We start from the raw sequence: 22,491 nt of genomic DNA, 5'->3' as shown, positions 1-22,491 counted from the left end.
GGGGGAACGGGAGATGATGGTCCACTGGGCAGAGGAATGGTAGAGAAAATTTGAGAGTCAGGAGTATAGCTTGAATAGGGATGTGGCCTTGATTTCCTTCTAAAGCTGGAACATTGGGGATAAACTAGTTAATCTAGGACTAGAAGTATTTCCAAAATGTTCATGGATTACAGAGATGGATTAAACTTGAATGAAGAAGAATGAAGAAGTTTCTGGAGTGTGGTAAAAAAAGTAAAAGAGAGAGTTAGGAATGTACCTTGGGCAAAAATGTAAACCTGTTACATAGAAATGGGTGCTGTGATATAGAAACCAAGAACCTTAACAAATCAAGAAGAAAAATATCAAAGGTTAGGGTGACACTTTTTCTGGGCAGAGAACATCTGGAGTACTGAGTTCAATTCTGAACACTACCTTTAAGAAAATATTAGTACAATGGATAGGGTGCTGACCCTGAATTCAGGAAGATTCCTCTTCAAGAAATTCAAATTACTTTTAAATTTTTCAAAGTGCTTTACATACATTATCTAATTCAATCCTTGCAACAATCCTAAAAGGTAAGTACTATTATTATCCTCATTTTACAGATAAGGAAATTAAGGCAGAGAGAGGTTAAGTGTCTTGTCCAGGGTCATATTGCTAGTAAGTGTCTCAAGTTGGATTTGAATTTGGATCTTCCTAATTCCAGAACAATTCACTATGGTATCTATATTCCTTTACTTTTTTACCACACTCCAGAAACCTCTTCATTCAAGTTTAATTCATCCCTGGAATCCAAGAACATTTCAAAGGTACAGTTTGAGGTAGGAAATGGAATATAATGTATAAAGAACAACTAGTTGGCCAGTTTGACTGGAATGCAGAGTATGTTGTGGGAAATATTATGAAGAAAGACTGAGATTATAAAGAACAATAAATGTCAGGCCAAGGATTTTGTATTTTATTTTAGAGGCAATAGAAAATTACTAATGATGTTTTGTAGAGGAGTGAAATACTTAGATTTATGTTTTATTTGGTAGAAGACATATTGGAGATGAGAGAGATTGGAGATAGAAAGATTATTCCAGAAGCTACTGTAATAATCCAAATGAGAGATGTTGAGAGCTTGAATAGGACCAAACAAGGCATCGCTTTCCTTCATCCAGCAATTTTCCCTACATATGTTAAAATTATTCATGTATATCTAGCTTTGTTTGAGGACCATATGATTATTGTCAAATGGAAGACCTAACTTGCCCAAGGTCCATTTTTTAACACCAATATTCTTCCAATGATACTATATAGCTACAAATCATGAAATGCCGGTTTCTGCAGAATTATAGTTGCAGGTCACCCAAAGGAAAATGGAGAGACAAAAGGTTAATGTGAATTGGCTATAAAAGAATACTAAGCACTAAGAGTAATGTAAAAGATGTCAAAAGAGTTGTACAGTCAGAATGGGAAATAGGCTAGCAACCTCGAAAGAGGAGCAACGGATGGGACATCCTACATGCTTCCACCAGACCCCGCAATTGTCAGAAGATCTAGAAGATCAGAGTACTTTGGATGCAAATTTTCTATTTCCCCAAAGATATATGCAAGAACCTAAACAAGTCACAGCAGATGTAAAGGCATGGATGGATGGCTATAACCTATATCACTGGAGGGAGTTTAATCACAGATCCATCAAAGTATTGAAGTCCCTGCCTTTCTTCACCATTTGTTTATTTAACATTATAAGCTCCTCCTACAGACACTTAAATTTATAGGCAGACCATAGCCTGCAGCACAGTAAGGATACCTTTAAAAACTCAAAGACTTGTCCTTGTTGCTCAAGGGAAGTTTATGAGAGGTATTTGCATTACTCTGACAGATGAAGTGTTTATTTCCAAATTAAACTAGGTTGCAAGGAGGCATTGAAAAGTGAAACAAATAAAAAAAAAATAAGGCTAGTACTTTTAAAGTAAGATTTTATTAATGTGGCTTTTTCTATCTCAAAATTTTAAATACCTAATTTGGTCAACACGGGGACTAATCTGACACAGATTAAAGCCCCTTTATAATTTAGATGATAATAGTCTTTGAAAACAATCAACTCAGTGTTTCCAAATTTTACTAGACTCATTTTGACAACAGATATTGAAGCTATGCTGAGGTTTATATTCTTCCAGAATAATGTACAAAAATGGATCAGTGACAACAGAAGTGATTCTTGAGTGCCCTCCATCATTACTGTAATAAATTGACTCTATTACTACTTATACATAGTATAGTAATCTGCTTATTTTTAAAAGGATAACACATTAAAGACCTGTTCCCATAATTGAAGATGTTTCAAATATGATCAATTTGAGCTGATACTATAAGGGTGTGTGGAGATGGAGAATTTACAACTCAAGTATATTTTAATCAGTAACTGTTAGCTAGATTATCTGAAGCCTGGAGACCTCAGTTTCAGCTTCTCTGGAGTCACATGATTTAAATAAGGCCTGGACTACATTCCATTGTCCAAAGAAGAAACTAAAAGTATATGTGGCCAGAGGAGCTATACCATCACCTTATTTACTGCATTCTATTAACCAAATAAAGGAATAAAGACTTATGTGGCCAATCATAACATATAGAGGGTGGCATCTTTGGGGTTCTTTGTCTGAAATGTATAAAAACTATGAGCACTCTCAGAGAAGCGGACCCTCAGTGAGACTGCCCCGCCACTCATGAGTTGCTATAATAAAAAACCTTTTCTGCTTTCTACTTTGAGTGAATTCTGAGTAGTTATTTCTCGGTAGAGGTCTTTTGCATTCCACACAAGGGTAAGCTGGATGGCTCTGGGCCAAAGACTTTGTGTCAAAGGCTTGCTTCAGAATAGCTACGAGATACTCTGGGAATATTTTAAGAAACCCCTAAACTTTCTGAATACTTTTAGTTTGGAGGAGCTACATGATACCTACTTCTGATCTAAGCTAATGTTAGAAGAATAGAGAAGGAGAAATTCCAGCATTATCTGGAATATATCTTTTGGAAGGTTCTCAGAGTTCCAGAATGAATTGAGTCTTCCAAAGTCATGTCAGAGAGAATTAGAAAAAGTAGTCGAATGATGGTAAAATGTATAAATTAACTTTCCTTATTATTCAACCAGCACAAATCATTACTTACCATGAAAGAGGGCAAGGTTCTAAGTCCAGGGATCCCTGCCTCTACTTCACAACTTCCTTACCTTGGGGAACCTGTACAAGGCCAACATTTAAACCAGCAAGTAAATCTCCAAGAAGCCAGTCCTTGAATTGATATACACACATCCATTCTAGGAAGGGAAAGATGCCAAAAATGACTTTCTTAAATCTCTTCCATGAGCAGCTATGAAGAAGCAGAATAGTCCTAATTAGAATTCAAAAGACATGTAGTCTTTCCCACTTTCCTCTATGTCACCCTCCCTTTCCTATATATAGCAGTTGTGTGTGAGCTATTCAAGAATTGGGCACTGTTAATCCCTAAATGCAGATCAGATCTGTATTCTATTTAGTGTTAAACATGCTGGTGGAGAACATTAATTTAATTATATGAAAGTTTTTGAGCCTTCAACTTGAAAGCAAATTTGGGTGTTCCAGATGAAGAGAAGAATACTCAGTCCTTTTACTTTCTTCCCATGATAATATTTAGGAGTAAAGAGAAGAGATGTCTAATGGAAGAGACTGAACTAGTTTCTCTCTACTAATGAGGAAACAGATAAGGTACTACATTTACTCTCAATGTAATCAATTAATATTTTTACCTAGCCCTTCATGTTTATACTTTACACTTTAATAGTTTACATTTTAACATTTACCTGGCTTTTAGAACAAAATCTTAAGTGCTATGTCTTTGTTCTGGAACATAAATTTGTAGAATATAGATAAATTACAGTCAAAGTTTGAGAAACTTGGAAAAACACAGGAAGACAAGAAGAGCACTCATACATATAGTTAATATATCATTACCTGTGCTATAAAGAGGGATAATGGCACAAAAAATTTTAAAAATAATTTAAAATCATATTTAATATTTTGCTCAATTACATTTAAAACAATTTTTTTTGCTTTGGGTTTCAGATTCTCTCCCTTATCCCCTTCCCTATCCCCCATTAATAAACCTCTTGTGAAGTTATATAAAACATTTCCATAAAAGTCATATTGTGAAAAAACAAAACAAAATAGATCTTCCACTTAATAAAAAAAAACCCTCAAGTATAGTTTAAAAAAGAGAGAGTATGATTCCATTTCCATTTAGACACAATCAGTGTCTTCTTCACTCATTATGGATAGGATTTTTCATCACAAGTCCTTCATAGTAGTTGTGGATCATTGTGCTACTAAGAATAGCAAAGTCATTTACTGCTGATCATCCCAGAACATTGGCATTACTTTGTATACAGTAAAAAGAGCCCAAGAAAGTAAATGACAAATTAGAAAAACTACATATTTACCAACTCGGGTTTTCACTTATTTTCATATGCATTCTGACTATAGTACCAGGCATGGTAAAATGACATCAGCTGACATACAGCAGAATGAGGATGAACAAAAGTCCCAAAGCTCAGGATTGGATTTGAGGGACGAAGATAGAGCAAGAGTAAATAAACAGTATGGGTATGAATGTCAGGGAAAATACACGAAGATAAATAAAAAGGTCTTTTCACAAATGAAGTAAATGTATGTTAGAAAACAAAAAGAATCAGTTGAGAAAAGGAGAGGCTGCCATTAAAGAAGGAAATGAAGGAGAAAATAAAAAAGAGAAAAAGATAGTAGAATAGGTAAGAATTTAGGAGATAAACAGGCAGTCTATTTTTTTGAAAGGAGATATTTAAAAAGGTAGAAATAAATAAGAAAGAAAAAGCAATTCAGATTTTAGGTGACAATATTTTTGGTTTATGAACAAATGATGACATAATGAGGAAAGAGAAATAGGAATTACAGCAAAGTCATAAGAAAAGACATTTAATTTGTAGTAATAAATTAAATACAGTATTAACTCTTATACAGCATCTATCTTTTGACAGATACAAAGGATTAAAGAAAACATTGGTGATGTAAAGTGAGAGAAGTGGTTGGTGAGTATAACTCAGGGTACACAAGGTTTGGTAGAAGAAAAAACAGCCCTCAGTGCAACTCTCATAGAGAGGGCATTAACTTGTTCATTTTCATATGTGATTGCTCTCCTTTTGCCATCATTCTTTTAGAGGTTAGATATGATGGATAAAGAGGACCTGATAAATCAATAAAAACAGAACTGAAAGAACATAATGAGATCAATCTACATGAAGAAAAGAATCCCGTGTTTTGACTAAAGACAAAATAACTGTAGCTGATCAATCAGTTAATCATCATATATTTACTGAGAATCTGCTCTGGCAGAAATGATCATTGAATTACACTGTCACTAATGTTTGAAGGAAAGGTACTGAATGATTGGAGAATGGCAAATGTGTCTTTTCAAAATAGGGAAAACAGTAAGAATGTAAATACTATAGCTCAGTGAGCTTGCTTTCAATTCCTAGAAAACTCTAGAGTTCATTGTTAAATTTATTGTATGCTGCTTGAAGGCAAGGGTCTGTTCTGTTTTAGTCTTTATATCCCATACATCTCACACACACATCACTTGGAACACAGTTGGTACTTAAAGAATATTTGTTGAATTAAAAGGGATAATAGTGAATATCTGGAAAAAAATGAGTTGATTAAAAGAATCCTGACTGGCTTCCTCAAGAATAAGCCATCCTTAATTAATCTTATTTATTTTTTGACAGACTCACTGGACTTATTCAAGGAAGGAGTGCCATAAGGAGAGATTTTAGCAAAGTATTTGATGAAGTCTTATGTTATTCTTGTGGAAAAGGATAGAAAAGTTAAGGCAAAACAATAATATAATTATGGGGATTCAAAATTAGGGAATACTCCTGAATGGTTTGATTTAAATTCTAAAAAGGTTTGCCATAAGAGTGACCCAGAGTTTTGTGTTTGCCCATGTATTGTTTAATATTTCTATCAATGAATTAAAGTGATACAAAGCTCAAACAGCTAATTAATATAGTGAGTGAATGAGAAAGTCAGACTCCATAAAATTAGGTCAGAATATTGTAGTAGTACAGTATCTGTCTTTTGACAGACACAAAGGATTAAAGAAAACATTTTGTGATGTAGAGTGAGAGAAGTGGTTGGTGAATATAACTCACCAGAACCCAGAAATATAAGAAGAAGAAATTCAACAATTAATAAATAAATGCTAAGTCTTATACTTAGGGATAAATGCAAAGTCTTTTACTTGGTTCAAAAAATTATTTTCATAAGTATGTGATACATGGCTAAATAGCACTGGCATGTGAAAGAAATATTAGATTTATTCTGTTTAGTTTCAGAGGGCAACGGCTTTCTGAGAGGCAAATTTAGAAATGATGAAAAGAATATATTCCTAAAAATCAGAGCTATGCAAAAGTAGAATGGACAACATCAAGAGATTATAGATTTTCCTTAAGGAAGATCAAGGATTAGATGATCATTTATTAGGTATATTATAATGAGAAGGATTCTTTGTTCAGGTATGGGTTGGACTAGATGGCCCCTGAGAGATGTCCCAATTTTAAAGATACTATGATTCAACAAGTCATTCTTCATTGACAAATGGTGAAAGAATATGAACAATTTTCAGATGAAGAAATTAGAGCCATTTCTAGTCATATGAAAAAATGCTCTAAATCATTATTGATTAGAGAAATACAAATTAAGACAATTCTGAGGCATCACTCCATACCTCTCAGATTGGCTAAGATGACAGGTAAAGATAATGATAAATGTTGAAGGGGATGTAGGAAAACTAGAACACTAATGCATTGTTAATAGAGTTAGGAAATGATCCAGTCATTCTGGAGAGCAATTTTGGAACTATGCCCAAAGGACAAAAAACTATGCATATATACCCTTTGATCCAGCAGTGTCACTACTGGGATGATAAAAGAGAGAAAAGAACCCACATGTACAAAAATGTTTGTAGCAGCTCTTTTTATAGAGGCAAATAACTGGAAATTTGAATGGATTCCCTTTAGTTGGGGAATGGCTGAGTAAGTTATAGGATATGAATTTAATAGAACATTTTGTTCTCTAAGAAATGATAAGCAGGTTGATTTCAGGAAAGCCTGGACAGACTTATATGAACTGATGCTGAGTGAAGTGAGCAGAATCAGGAGAACATCCTATACAATAGCAGCAGGATTATATAATGATCAACTATGATAGACTTAGCTCTTCTCAGCAATATAATTCCAATAGACTTTGAATAGAAAATGCCAAACATATCCAGAGAGAGAATTATAGAGACTGAATGTAGATCGATGCATACTATTTTCACTCTTTTTTTGTTGTTTGCTTTTTCTTTTTTGTGATTTTTTCCCATTTTGTTCTGATTTTTCTATAACATGACCAATATGGAAACATGTTTAAAATTATTGTTCAAGTGTAAACTATATCAGATTGCTTGCTGACTTGGAGAGGGGGAGGTAAGGGAGATAAAGAGAAAAATTTGGAACACAAAATCTTATAAAAATAAATGTTGAAAACTATATGTGAATTTGGAAAAATAAAATACTATTAAGATACTATGATTCTACTATATAAGTACTGTAGGTTACAAAGTAACTTTAAGATTTTAATGTTAGAAAATAACTTTTAAGGCATGATTCCTACCTTTAAAGAGGTTTTACTATCTAGCAGGGGAGATAAATGAAATAATTAGATAACAAGTTCTAAATTGTACAATGCAAGAAATACAGGAATTAGGAAAGAGATGTATTAGGGTAAGTTGCAGCAGTCAGTGAAGGCCTTGTTTTATAATAATTAAATAGTTACACTCACCGGAATTGTACTCTGTGTTTAATTGTGGTGATATTGATATCTACATCTCCTGAAGAAGCTCCTTTTCTTCTATGCTCTTTTTGAAAAGATTCTTCATTGTATACTTCTCTTTTCACATCATAAAAGAATTTGCTACCTTTTGGTTTAAGATGGGAAGACATTATGCTTCTTTCTAGCCACACCAATCGTCCTGAATACATGCACAAGAAATTAAGTCCGATCAGCATCTCCTTTACACAGAATTAGAGACAAAAGCTGGGAGGATTTTTTTAAACTGAAAAAAAAATTCCCTCCACATTATTTATAGCATATACCTTTTGTTCATTCATACAATCATTACCCCAATTCAAATCTACATTATCTTTTACTGGACTAGTGCCATGATGCTCCCTATTTCCATTCTTTCCCTTCTCTATATAACTGCCAAAATAATCTTTCTATGGCAGAGACTTAGCAATGTCCACTTCCACAATAAGAAAAGTCATCTGATTCCTATATATTCATAGATAAGTTACCAACTCCTCAGTGGAGTAGCTAAAGTTTTTCACAATCTGGCTTCAACCAACTTTTCCAGACATTTCATGTTACCCCCCTTTTTCATTCACTTGCTCTTCTAGCTAAACTAGACTACCCAACTCAATATCTTACCCTTGTGTCTCCATTCCTATGAATAAGCTGAGTCCCATGTCAGAGATGAACTCTCTTTTCATCTCCACCTCTCAGAATCCTTCATTTAAGGTTCAGTTCTGATAATACTTCCTAATTCCTGCCCTTCCCTGGGCTTAAAGCTTCAATAGCTGTTCTTTAATTACAGGAGAATAGGAAAACATGAATAAGTCTATATTTATCCTATTTATACCCATCATGATTCAAAAAAAAAAAAAACTTCTACCATATTCACTCTGATTGTTCATTTTTTCATACTTGAGACTTCATTTTAAAAATTCTGATCTTATCTCCAATTGATAAATGGTCAAAGGATATGAACAGATAATTTTCAGACAAAGAAACAAACTATTTCTAGTCATATGAAAAGATGCTCCAAGTCATTATTAATCAGAGAAATGCAAATTAAGACAACTCTAAGATACCACTATACACCTGTCAGATTGGCTAAGATGACAGGAAAAAATAATGATGATTGTTGGAGGGGATGTGGGAAAACTGGGACATTGATGCATTGTTGGTGGAGTTGTGAACAAATCCAACCATTTTGGAGAGTAGTTTGGAACTATGCTCAAAAAGTTATCAAACTGTGCATACCCTTTGATCCAGCAGTGTTACTACTGGGCTTATATCCCAAAGAGATACTAAAGAAGGGAAAGGGACCTGTATGTGCACGAATGTTTGTGGCAGCCCTTTTTGTAGTGGCTAGAAACTGGAAACTGAATGGATGTCCATCAGTTGGAGAATGGCTGAATAAATTGTGGTATATGAATATTATGGAATATTACTGTTCTGTAAGAAATGACCAACAGGGAGGGGATGTGGGAAAACTGGGACATTGATTCATTGTTGGTGGAGTTGTGAACGAATCCAACCATTTTGGAGAGTAGTTTGGAACTATGCTCAAAAAGTTATCAAACTGTGCATACCCTTTGATCCAGCAGAGTTACTACTGGGATTATATCCCAAAGAGATTATAAAGAAGGGAAAGGGACCTGTATGTGCACGAATGTTTGTGGCAGCCCTTTTTGTAGTGGCTAGAAACTGGAAACTGAATGGATGTCCATCAGTTGGAGAATGGCTGAATAAATTGTGGTATATGAAAATTATGGAATATTACTGTTCTGTAAGAAATGACCAACAGGATGATTTCAGAAAGGCCTGGAGAGACTTCAACTGAACTGATGCTGAGTGAAATGAGCAGGACCAGGAGATCATTATATACTTCAACAACAATACTAGATGATGACCAGTTCTGATGGATCAGGCCATCCTCAGCAACAAGATCAACCAAATCATTTCTAATGGAGCAGTAATGAACTGAACTAGCTACGCCCAGAGAAAGAACTCTGGGAGATGACTAAAAACCATTACATTGAATTCCCAATCCCTATATTTATGCACACCTGCATTTTTGATTTCCTTCACAAGCTAATTGTACAATAATTCAGAGTCTGATTCTTTTTGTACAGCAAAATAATGTTTTGGTCATGTATACTTATAAAAAAAAAAAAAAAAAAAGAAGGGAAAGGGACCTGTATGTGCACGAATGTTTGTGGCAGCCCTTTTTGTAGTGGCTAGAAACTGGAAACTGAATGGATGTCCATCAGTTGGAGAATGGCTGAATAAATTGTGGTATATGAAAATTATGGAATATTACTGTTCTGTAAGAAATGACCAACAGGATGATCTCAGAAAGGCCTGGAGAGACTTACACGAACTGATGCTGAGTGAAATGAGCAGGACCAGGAGATCATTATATACTTCAACAACAATACTAGATGATGACCAGTTCTGATGGATCAGGCCATCCTCAGCAACAAGATCAACCAAATCATTTCTAATGGAGCAGTAATGAACTGAACTAGCTATACCAGAAAAAGAACTCTGGGAGATGACTAAAACCATTACATTGAATTCTAATCCCTATATTTATGCACACCTGCATTTTTGATTTCCTTCACAAGCTAATTGTACAATAATTCAGAGTCTGATTCTTTTTGTACAGCAAAATAATGTTTTGGTCATGTATACTTATTGTGTATCTAAGTTATATTTTAATATATTTAACATCTACTGGTCATCCTGCCATTTAGGGAGGGGTGGGGGGTAAGAGGTGAAAATTGGAACAAGAGGTTTGGCAATTGTTAATGCTGTAAAGTTACCTCATGTATATATCCTGTAAATAAAAGGCTATTAAATAAAAAAAAAAAAATTTAAAAAAAAAAAAAAAAAAAGAAATGACCAACAGGATGATTTCAGAAAGGCCTGAGAGACTTACACGAACTGATGCTGAGTGAAATGAGCAGGACCAGGAGATCATTATATACTTCAACAACAATAATATATATGATGACCAGTTCTGATGGACCTGGCCATCCTCAGCAACGAGATCAACCAAATCATTTCCAATGGAGCAGTAATGAACTGAACTAGCTACGCCTCAGAGAAAGAACTCTGGGAGATGACTAAAACCATTACATTGAATTCCCAATCCCTATATTTATGCCAACTTGCATTTTTGATTTCCTTCACAAGCTAATTGTACAATATTTCAGAGTCTGATTCTTTTTGTACAGCAAAATAACGTTTTGGTCATGTATACTTACTGTGTATCTAATTTATATTTTAATGTATTTAACATCTACTGGTCATCCTGCCATCTAGGGGAGGGGGTAGGGGTAAGAGGTGAAAAATTGGAACAAGAGGTTTGGCAATTGTTAATGCTGTAAAGTTACCCATGCATATAACCTGTAAATAAAAAAATTTAAAAAAAAAAGAAAAGAAAAGATGCTCCAAATCACTATTGATCAGAGAAATGCAAATTAAGACAATTCTGAGATTCCACTACACACCTCTCAGATTGGCTAAGATGTCAGGAAAAGATAATGACGAATGTTCGAGGGGATGCGGGAAAACTGGGACACTGATACATAGTTGATGGAGTTGTGAAAGAATCCAACCATTCTGGAGAGTAATTTGGAACTATGCTCAAAAAGTTATCACAGTTTGATAACTGTGATAACCTTTGACCCAGCAGTGTTACTGCTGGGCTTATATCCTAAAGAGATCTTAAAGGAGGGAAAGGGACCTGTATGTGCAAGAATGTTTGTGGCAGCCCTCTTTGTAGTGGCAAGAAATTGGAAACAGAGTGGATGCCCAACAATTGGAGAATGGCTGAATAATCTGTGGTATATGGATGTTATGGAATATTATTGTTCTGTAAGAAACAACCAGCAGGATGATTTCAGAGAGGCCGGAGAGACTTACATGAACTGATGCTGAGTGAAATGAGCAGAACTGGGAGATCATTATACATGGCAACAATAAAAGTATATGAAGATCAACTCTGATGGACGTGGCCCTCTTCAACAATGAGTTGATTCAAATCAGTTCCAATTGTCCAATAATGAAGAGAACCAGCTAAACCCAGAAAGAGGACTATAGGAACTGAGTGTAGATCACAACATAGCATTTTCACTTTTTCTATTACTGTTTGCTTGAATTTTGTTTTCCTTCTTAGGTTTTTTCCCTTTCTAGATTCAATTTCTCTTGTACAGCAAGATAACTGTATAAATATATATACATGTATTGGATTTAACATATACTTTCACATATTTAACATGTATTGGACTACCTGCCATCTAGGGGAGAGGGTGGGGAAAAGGAAGGGAAAATTTGGAACAGAAGGTTTTGTAAGGATCAGTGTTGAAAAAATTACCCATGCATATGTTTTATAAATAAAAAGATATAATAAAAAATTAAAAAGTTAAGGAATTGAAAAAATTTTCTGATCTTATATGAGACTTTTACCTCTTATATATGTAAGTTTTGTGGACCTTTTCTAGAATTTTTTTAGCTCCACCATATTTTTCTTGAAAAGATGAAAACTAGAACTGTCTTACTTTTCCAGGGGATTCTATGAGTTTCTACAAAAGTAGGTAAATGTTGTTTATTTTGTTTCTAATACTTTTCCCGATGAGAAATAATGACCAGAAAAATGGCAGCTGAGTTTCAAAGTGAAAGTGAGCAAGTAGAAGGTACTGAATGCAATCAGGAAATAAAATCCAAATGATACTTAAGAATGATGGACTCACTTAAGACTTAGCATCTTATAAAAATGAATGTTGAAAACTATCTTAATATGTAATTGGAAAAAAAGAACCCTACAATTGTGTGTGTGTCTCTGTGAAGAATAATCAACATAGAAGACACTTTATTCCTAAAATAAAAGTTACTCTCAGATCTTACACCAAGACCAACACACACACACACACACACACACACACAGCCTTATGATGCTTATAAACTGTTCAACAAAAGCATGGGTTTAATCTAGCTTGAACTCATTGTGGTAAATAAAATATTGGACATCATCCCAAATTACTGGAACTATTTTTGTTTTTTTTTTTTTGGACAGCTAGAATTAATCACAATCATTGGCACATGGTTAGTGTTTAAGAGAACCTTCTATATGATCCTTAATGATACTTTTACAGGCAATGTGGGGTATTGTTCCTGGAAAGTACATCAACAAGAACTCGGGTTGAATATTACCACAGAAGCAAATTAGCTATGTGACTCTGGGCAAACAAAATAATATCTCAGAGTCTCAGTTCCCTAGTCGGTAAAGTGAAAATGCCAATTTCACAGGATTTTTATGAGGATCAAATGGGATGTTTGCAAGTGCTTTAGAACTCTTAAAGAACCATATAAGTGACAGCTATTATTTTCAGCTAATTCTTATGTTTTACATTGCTCTGAAAATATAGAAATTTTTAATAAATGTTACCAACTTTTATTAGTTGGAGGATGTTTTAGTCCCTAAAGCCTATTCATCTTAAATTCTTAGCTGAAACTTTTAGCAGATACTAAAATTGTTTACCTTGTTGGCTGAAAAGCTTTAATAAAATCAATTAACTCGCTTTCCCCATTTACTGTGACATCTACTTTGGATCCTAGACAGCTAGAAAGAATTTTTTTTTTTTTAACTTATAGCCAATCTCCTTCCCAAATTCTCAATCTCTTTTTTCTCACCTTTTTATCACAATGGATATTCAGGGTATCTGAAGTCAAAAAGAGAAACAAAACTAAGATATAAAAATAATTTTTCTATTTAAAACACAAAACAATTTTTTAGCCTTTTTATTATAGTAGACAATAGGAGGAATTAGTGAATAGGAATGAGTGAAACTATAGGATCATAGAAACAGAGTTGAAAGGCACTGTTGAGATCAGGTCCAATCCCCTCATTTTAGAGGTAAGGAAACTGAGGCACAAGGAATCTGTTACTTGTTCAGGAACACATAGGCCTCAAGGAACAGAGTTAGGATTTAAATTTAAGCTGTTGTATTCCCCCTGCAGGCTGGATTTTATTCAGCTGCAAGCATAGCTTTTCCTTGATAATTTTTTCTTTCTCTTTCCTGTGTCCTACTTAAATATGGAAAAGCAAGACAAAATGAAATGAATTCTTAACCTGCACCTGTGCTTACAGCCATTACAAGCATCTGCTAACTACTACATATTTTGTGATAAATAGATATTTGTTTTGTTCTAAAGACAAAAAGTAAAAGGACATAACAATATCAGATAGGATTAATTACGCTTTTCCTGCCAGTTGATGTGATCTCACAAAGACACCTTAAATCCTTACTTATTTCATAAAAGTAAAGCAAAATAGGAATATTAATCCTTAAAACTGCTAGAAGATATGCTCCTTCAACATTCTCTCCACTTATATAAATTTATAATTCAGCAAAGTATCCATACAAAAGGAAGGGAAGAACTGTCTTTCTCTTTGCTTTAAAACTATCCCATGAGGTATTCAGATATGAGAACTACTGAGTCTTTTCAGGGCTTCTTCCCCCACTGTGATTGGAAAACAAAAAAAAAGTTCAAAAGTTTTTGTAAAATTGATTCTTCTTACCATCAATATTCATATATTGTATATGAACAACACAAAATTCAGTGGACTTGAAAGACTAACAGCTTTTGTTGCAAGAGAACTCAATCAGGTATTACATCCAAATAGCAGACCTGAGTGAAACAAGACTGGCAAATGAAGCCCATCTTACCAAAGATGGAGCTGGATACATGTTCTTCTGAAGTTACCAGAGTGATGGGGAGCCTCGCGAAGGTGACATAGGTTTTACAATCAAAACTAATCTATAGTTTTGTATACCTATCAACAAGCTTGTATACCTATCAAAAAAAGTGAATTACAGGGCCATGATGTGATTGGCACTTGCAGGAAAGTGCTACTCCACTATCATTATGCTTCCACCATACTAAACCCTGATGAGGTCAAAGAAAAATTTTATGAAGACCTAGAGAGTCTCATCATCAATGTGCCAAAAGAGAACAAGATTATAATTCTGGATGACATTAATGCCAGAGCAAACACAGACTATCTCAGACATGTGTAGGAATTTTTGGAAGAAATGAAGTCAGAAATAGCCACAGCAATGGTCACTTACTTCCAAAGACTTACATGTTTCATGGCCATGTCATCACCATCTTTGTCTTTATTTAACCAAATGCAATAAAACTTCATAGATGTACCCTTGCAGCAAACATTGACATTTAATAGACTGTCATTGTAAGAAGAGATAAACAGAATATTGATAACGACATAGGCAATATGTAGTATAGAGTGCTAGACTTATCCTAAACTAAATGTTCCCATTTAACAAAACCAAGGCAAGATGACTATCAAAAGACTGAATGTCAATAGATTATAGTAGAATGGGCAGTTTTCAGAGATTTGATGAATAGCACTGCATTTGCTCATCTGGCCAGAACATTCACAAACATCAGTATTGATTTGATGAAAATAATGGAAATTTAGAAGCTGCTAAAAAAAATCCTCACCAAAAAAAAAAAAAAAAAAAAAAAAAAAAAAATGAGAATTCTACAAAGTCTATCCATCATCAAAAATAAAGTTCAAGAGAAATTTAAGAGATATACAGGATTCTTGGCTCACTAAGAAGGCAGATAAAAATTCAGTGTTACAACAATAGTAACAATCCAAAAAACTTTTATGAAGCCCTGAAGGCTATTTATGGGCCAAAGATCTATGGTGCATCTCAACTATTCAGTGCTGATGGAACCACATTAATTAGTGATAAGGATATGACCCTAGAAAGATGGGCTGAACATTCCCATGGTATTCTCCACAGACTATCATCAATCAATGCTGTAACCATTGACTATATAACTCAACTTGAAGTCATTCAGTCTCGAAATGAACTTCTGATCTGAAGAGGTTATGAATGTCATTAGACTCCTCTGTTATGGCAAAGTAGCTGGTGCTGAGATTTATAAGGCAAAGGGTTCACTACTCATATAAAAGCCGACTAAAATCTTCTGAGTTATATGGCAAGAAGAAAGTATCATCTAGGAGTTCAAGGCTACCCAGCAAACTGAAGGTCTACAAAGCTGTTGTGCCGGCCTCATTGTTGTATGCCTATGAAACCTGAACAATCTACCAGTGCCATGCCAGGAAATTGAATCACTTCCATTTGAATTGTCCGATTGATGATTCTGAAGATCACCTAATAAGATAAAGTACTGGACATTGAAGTCCTCTCTCAAACTAAACTGTCAAACATTCAAATTCTAGTGCAGAGAACACACTCCGAAGAGCTGGCCATATTATTTGAATGCCAAAGTCATGTTTGCCTAAAAGACTATTTTACAGAGAACTCACACAAACCAAGTATTAACAGGGATGTCAAAAGGAGATACAAGTACTCTCAAGGTTTCTCTGAAGAACTTTGGAACTGATTGTGAGACATGAGACACACTGGCACAGGACTGCCCAGTATGGCATGCTTGCATCAAAGAAGTACTATATTTTATGAGCAAAGCAGAATTGTAGCTCAAAAGAAACATGAGATGTATATGTTTAGAGACTTCTTCATTCCAAATGTTCATATGAATTATTTGTGTCTAACTCATGGTAGAGCCTTCCAAACTCATATTGGTCTAAGCAGCACAGTTGGGAACACTATACTTTGAACCCAAATTGAGCCCCAAATAGTGATGTCATTTTGGTCTTCTTTGAGCACCACCAACAACAATCAAACAACTAATCAACTTAGATGGGCTCAGCATAGTGCCTCACAAGTAGTAAGTGTTTAATAAATTCTTATTGACTAAGGCCACTAGGACAGAGTCAGTCTGGGTAAAGCATGGAAAGAAGCTGAAATTTAGGATGATCCAGTTCCTCTCCCTAAACATCCTATATTCCTCTACTGGCATATCTGCCGCTTAGCAAAGGGGAAAAAAAGACCTAGAGAGTCTCATCATCAATGTGCCAAAAGAGAACAAGATTATAATTCTGGATGACATTAATGCCAGAGCAAACACAGACTATCAGACATGTGTAGGAATTTTTGGAAGAAATGAAGTCAGAAATAGCCACAGCAATGGTCACTTACTTCCAAAGACTTACATGTTTCTTGGCCATGTCATCACCATCTTTGTCTTCATTTAACCAAATGCAATAAAACTTCATAGATGTACCCTTGCAGCAAACATTGACATTTAATAGACTGTCATTGTAAGAAGAGATAGACAGAATATTGATAACGACATAGGCAATATGTAGTATAGAGTGCTAGACTTATCCTAAACTAAATGTTCCCATTTAACAAAACCAAGGCAAGATGACTATCAAAAGACTGAATGTCAACAGATTATAGTAGAATGGGTGCCGCTCCAGTGGGATGAAAACTGAGCAAAACACATTTCCTAATATCTAGCACTCCCAAAGTCAAAATTGCTAACTCTACCTCTCAGTCAGACCAATGACATTTCTACAGCCTGGTAGAATAGAAATAGCAATGGCTCATTAAACAAAAATATGAATTCTTACTATCTGTGTGATGTTGGGCAAGCCATTTGAACCTCCCTCAATGCAGGTCAACCTCACTTTCTTCATCTGTAAAATGAGGAGATTAAACTACATGCCTCTGAGATTCTTTACCTTTTAAAAGCTATTTTATCTTTCTTGTGGATAGTTTTTTTTTTCCCCTCCTCCTTCCAGGTCCTGCTTCTAAATTTTCTCCCTGTTCTAAGGTCACTTTCGTTACTCAGCCTCATCCTCCAAATATCCCCATGGTTTTTGGCCATGCCCTTTTATTTTGGCTTTACCTGTCCTCCAAGGATCCTATCTGTTTCAGCCTGTCTTAGAACTTAATTATGTCAATATGTCTGGGGAGTTTAGGAAGGATTGATGCCTGCATACAAATGCACAGGATTTTGTCAAGTTTTTCCATTACCCCATTAACAGAAAGGGTAAAGAATTTTTAGTGATGTAACTAACTGGTTTTTGCAATCTTGTCTGGAACACCTGTGTGATTTCTGGCAAAATAACACAACAAACATTTGATAAGTGCTTACTGCATTCAGAACATCGTATTTTAAACTGATGGAAATTCTGTGTTCCCCACATAAGAAGTTGCATTTCTTCTCATTGACTGTTCCCCTCTCTTCATTTCTTCCCTATTGTTTCTTCTAGCTAAAGATCATTTTTCTATGAGAAGCCTTTCTTGGTTCCCTTTAATGCTAGTGCCTTCCCTCTACTGATCATACAATTTTTCCTGTATATATCTTGTCAGTACATAATTGTTTACATTTCGTCTACCTTGTCAGACTGTGAGCTCTTTGAGAGCAGGGATAGTCTCTTGCTTTTTTTTTTTTTTTTTTTTTTTTTTGTATCTTCAGCATCTTAGCACAGTGAGTAACATAAAGCAGGTACTTAAGAAATGCCTATTGTTTAACTGAAGAATTATACAGTTATATAGCAGCATAAGATACCAATACACGAAGCTAAAACACACGATACGTGTATTGAAATGATGGAGAGCAAAGTGAGGTCATAGGATTTAGAACTGTAAGGGGCCTTAAGATTCATCAAGTTCAAAGCCTTAATTTTACATATGAGGAAACTGGGACCCAAAGCCATTACATCACAAGCTGACAATTTCAGAATTCACAGAATTCTGATAGGCCCACAAGTCCCGCCTCTACCTGACCGAGATTTTTGCCTATAACATCTCTGAGAAGTGATCATTCAACTTTTACCTCAACGTCAAGGGATGGCAAAATCCCACCTTTTCCAGAGAAGCCTTTATATTAAAAGGAAACTTTAATTCTTCACTTTGGGATAAGCAAGACTAACACAATTCCTCTTTCACATGACAGCTCTCACTGTGAGACAAGGTCAGACAGCGCAGTCTTCAATTCAGATTCTCTAATTCCCAAGTCCCTGATCGTTCAATCAAATAAGGGGAGGAGAAATCTGGAAAGATCCGAGTCCTCGGTAAAGTGAAGAGGGTGTGAGGCGTACGTTTCTTCCGCCTTTAAGAATCCGTGCCTGTGGTTTCCTCGGGCGTGTTTATACGCGGACCGCTTTTACCCCACATCAGCACCCCCTAGAGACGTCTGGGCTTGAAGAGGCCCCCTCTTACTTATGTTTACAGTCCCTCCATTCCCCTTCCCGCGTCCATGTTCCCGCTGCAGGGCTCCTCCCCTCCCCCGACCGCCCCGCGTTTGCCGCCCCTCCCCAGCCCGTCTCTCTTCTCCGCCCTTCCCTCGGCAGTCTCTAGGAGACGCGGGGACTTGGGGGCCGGCCTTCCCCGGGCGCCTCCCACTCGCGTCCCCGTGCGGGGCTCCGCTGACCGGCGGAAGGAGCCGACTTGGCCCGGGCAGGCTGCTAATTAGCCGGCCTGGGTTGGGCCAGGGCAGCTGGCTTGGGGCCTGGGCAGCTCAGGCTCTGGCCTGCACTGGGGGTAACCTTGCCCGACTCACCTACGTTACCGCTACGTACATTTGTGTGAGTGAAAGCACAGGTGAGCAAGGCCGTAGTCCACAAGTTGCGCGGCCCTTAGGAGATGTCCGTGGTCTGGGCGCCGCTCCAGCGGGAAGGCGCCGCCCCCAGCCCGGGAGGCTGGGATCCTGACCGTTCCAGAGCCGTTGCGATGGAACTCGTGATCATAGTAAAGCCCTGGGGAAGGAAGGTGGGGAGGAGGGGTAGAGCAGCAGGGCGCCCGCCCCCTGGGGGCCGGGGGAAATTCTCTCTTCCTCCTTTGTGTTACACGCCCAATTACTTCTTTGGTAATTGCTTCCCCGGTCCCTGGTTCTCACTTCCACATTCCTCGGTTCCTCACACCTGTTCTCAGCTCTGCAGTCTTAATTCTCATCCTCACAGGCGGCGGCTACCTCTGTGGCGCTCCACTCCACGTTTCGCTCTCAGGCGCTACTCGGCAGAACTTGTTTCTTTTCTGCCTCGCTCTTACCCTCACCTTGTCGCCTCCCCAGCCTCTCACTTGTCTCGTTCTCAGCTTACCGTCTTGGGCGCCAGCCTTGTCACTGAGAGCCCTGACCTTACGTGTACCGCTCGCAAGTCTCCCGCTGCGCTCTCCTAGTCCCCGAAGGCCACTATTCCAAATTCCTCTCATCTCCCCAACCTCCTTCTCAGACACCTTCATTTTCAGCCCCTTTTCACACCTTCCCTTCCGATCACATTCTCGGGCCTTTCATCGAACATCCTCGTCTTTTCAACGAAAAACAAGAATTCTCCTCACTTCGAAATCATTTTATCGACTTTGCGTCCTCCTGGAAGAGATGCTGCAGTGCACTCGAGTATGCAGTACTCGGGCATAAAAAATCAAGCAAAAATATGAGGTAGGGTAGTACGGTGGAAAAGGCATTGGAATCAGAGCGGGGTGTGTGTACTTTCCTGATCTGGTAGTTAATTGTTAAATATTTTGAATCCTCTCTGATGTGCTACTGGGCACATGATAATTTTCTCTTTCGTTTTGCTTAATTTTGTTTTGTATTCCTTTAATGTTTTTCCTCATTGCTTTTTTTTTTCAAATAAAAAAATGAAAAAAAATTAAGGAATTGCCCATTATCACCGTTAGAAACGCTAGCTTTGGCAATAAGCATTTGATAAAATCTAATATCCATTCCTATTAAAAAATACTTGAGAGTATAGGAATAAATGGACTTTTCCTTAAAATAACCAGTAGCATCTATTTAAAAGCATCAGTAAGCATCATCTGTAATGGGGATAAACTGGAACCATTCCCAATAAAATCAAGAACAAGGTTGCCCACTATCACCATTACTATTCAATTATTGTATTAGAATGCTAGCTTTAGCAATAAGAGTTGAGAAAGAGATTAAAGGAATTAGAGTAGGTAATGAGGAAACCAAATTATCACTCTTTGCTGATGATATGATGGTATACTTAGAGAACCCCAGAGATTCTACTAAAAAGTTATTAGAAGTAATCCACAACTTTAACAAAGTTGCAGGTTATAAAATAAACCCACATGAGTCATCAGCATTCTTATATATCACTAACAAAATCCAACAGTTAGTTACAAAGAGAAATTCCATTTAAAGTAACTACTGATAATATAAAATATTTAGGAATCTATCTGCCGAGGGAAAATCAGAAACTTTATGAGCAAAATTACAGACCATTTTTCACACAAATTAAGTCTGATCTAACCAACTGGAAAAATATTAAATGCTCTTGGATAGGGCAAGCAAATATAATAAAGATGGCGATACTACCTAAACTAATCTACCAATCAGACTCCCAAAAAACTATTTTGATGACCCAGAAAAAATAACAACAAAGTTCATATGGAAAAACAAAAGGTCAAGAATTTCAATGGAATTAATGAAAAAAGAATCAGATGAAGGTGGCCTAGCTGTACCAGATCCAAAATTATATTATAAGGCAGCGGTTACTAAAACTATCTGGCATTGGCTAAGAAATAGACTAGTTGATCAATGGAATAGGTTAGGTTCAAAGGACAAAACAGCCAATAACTTTAATTATCTAGTGTTTGACAAACCCAAAGACCCCAGTTTTTGGGATAAGAATACATTGTTTGACAAAAATTGTTGGGAAAATTGGAAATTACTATGGCAGAAACTAGGCATTGACCCACACTTAACACCGTACACCAAGATAAGGTCAAAATGGGTTCATGATCTAAGCATAAAGAATGAGATTATAAATAAATTGGAAGAGCGTAGGATAGTTTACCTCTCAGACCTGTGGAAGAGGAAGGAATTTATGATTAAAGAAGAACTAGAGATCACTATTGACTACAAAATAGAAAATTGTGATTATATCAAATTGAAAAGTTTTTGTATAAACAAAACTAATGCAGGCAAGATTAGAAGGGAAACAATAAACTGGGAAAACATTTTTACAGTCAAAAGTTCTGATAAAGGCCTCATTTCCAAAATATATAGAGAATTGACTCTAATTTATAAGAAATCAAGCCATTCTCCAATTGAAAAATGGTCAAAGGATATGAACAGACAATTCTCAGATGAAGAAATTAAAACTATTTCTAGCCATATGAAAATATGCTCCAAATCATTATTAATCAGAGAAATGCAAATTAAGACAACTCTGAGATACCACTCCACACCTGTCAAATTGGCTAGAATGACAAGGAAAGATAATGTGGAATGTTGGAGGGGATGTGGGAAAACAGGGACACTGATACATTGTTGGTGGAATTGTGAACACATCCAGCCATTCTGGAGAGCAATTTGGAACTATGCCCAAAAAGTTATCAAACTGTGCATATACCCTTTGATCCAGCAGTGTTTCTACTGGGCTTATACCCCAAAGAGATACTAAAGAAGGGAAAGGGACCTGTATCTGCCAAAATGTTTGTGGCAGCCCTTTTTGTAGTGGCTAGAAGCTGGAAAATGAATGGATGCCCATCAATTGGAGAATGGTTGGGTAAATTGTGGTATATGAATGTTATGGAATATTATTGTTCTGTAAGAAATGACCAGCAGGATGACTTCAGAAAGGCCTGGAGAGACCTACTTAACTGATGCTGAATGAAATGAGCAGAACCAGGAGATCATTATATACCTCAACAATGATACTGTATGAGGATATATTCTGATGGAAGTGGAT

At 36.3% G+C, this 22,491-nt stretch overlaps 1 protein-coding gene across 11 annotated transcripts in view; it reads right to left on the bottom strand.

Moving 5' to 3' along the window:
- SLC26A8 (solute carrier family 26 member 8) overlaps positions 1-19,441 on the bottom strand; it is a 210,295-nt gene extending 190,854 nt beyond the window's left edge. For 6 of the 11 annotated variants that reach the window (XR_004233713.1, XM_031964989.1, XM_031964987.1 and 3 more), the window contains exons 1-3: positions 19,357-19,441; positions 7,857-8,046; positions 3,194-3,333 (exon numbers count right to left, since the gene is read on the bottom strand). Coding sequence is in view for 8 of the 11 variants with exons in the window: in XM_031964989.1 (XP_031820849.1) it covers positions 3,194-3,333; positions 7,857-8,017 (301 nt within the window). In the remaining 3 variants the exon portion in view is untranslated. Of the gene's footprint in view, positions 1-3,193; positions 3,334-7,856; positions 8,047-16,977; positions 17,078-19,337 lie in introns of those variants that run through there. The other 5 variants (XM_023502933.2, XM_031964988.1, XM_031964983.1 and 2 more) reach the window with 4 other exon arrangements.
- Positions 19,442-22,491: the final 3,050 nt, after the last annotated feature.

Source organism: Sarcophilus harrisii, chromosome 4 (genome assembly GCF_902635505.1).
Source record: "Sarcophilus harrisii chromosome 4, mSarHar1.11, whole genome shotgun sequence".
Taxonomy (NCBI): domain Eukaryota; kingdom Metazoa; phylum Chordata; class Mammalia; order Dasyuromorphia; family Dasyuridae; genus Sarcophilus; species Sarcophilus harrisii.
The sequence above is the reverse complement of the archived record's forward strand: the minus strand, read 5'-3'. Positions and strand labels throughout refer to the sequence as shown.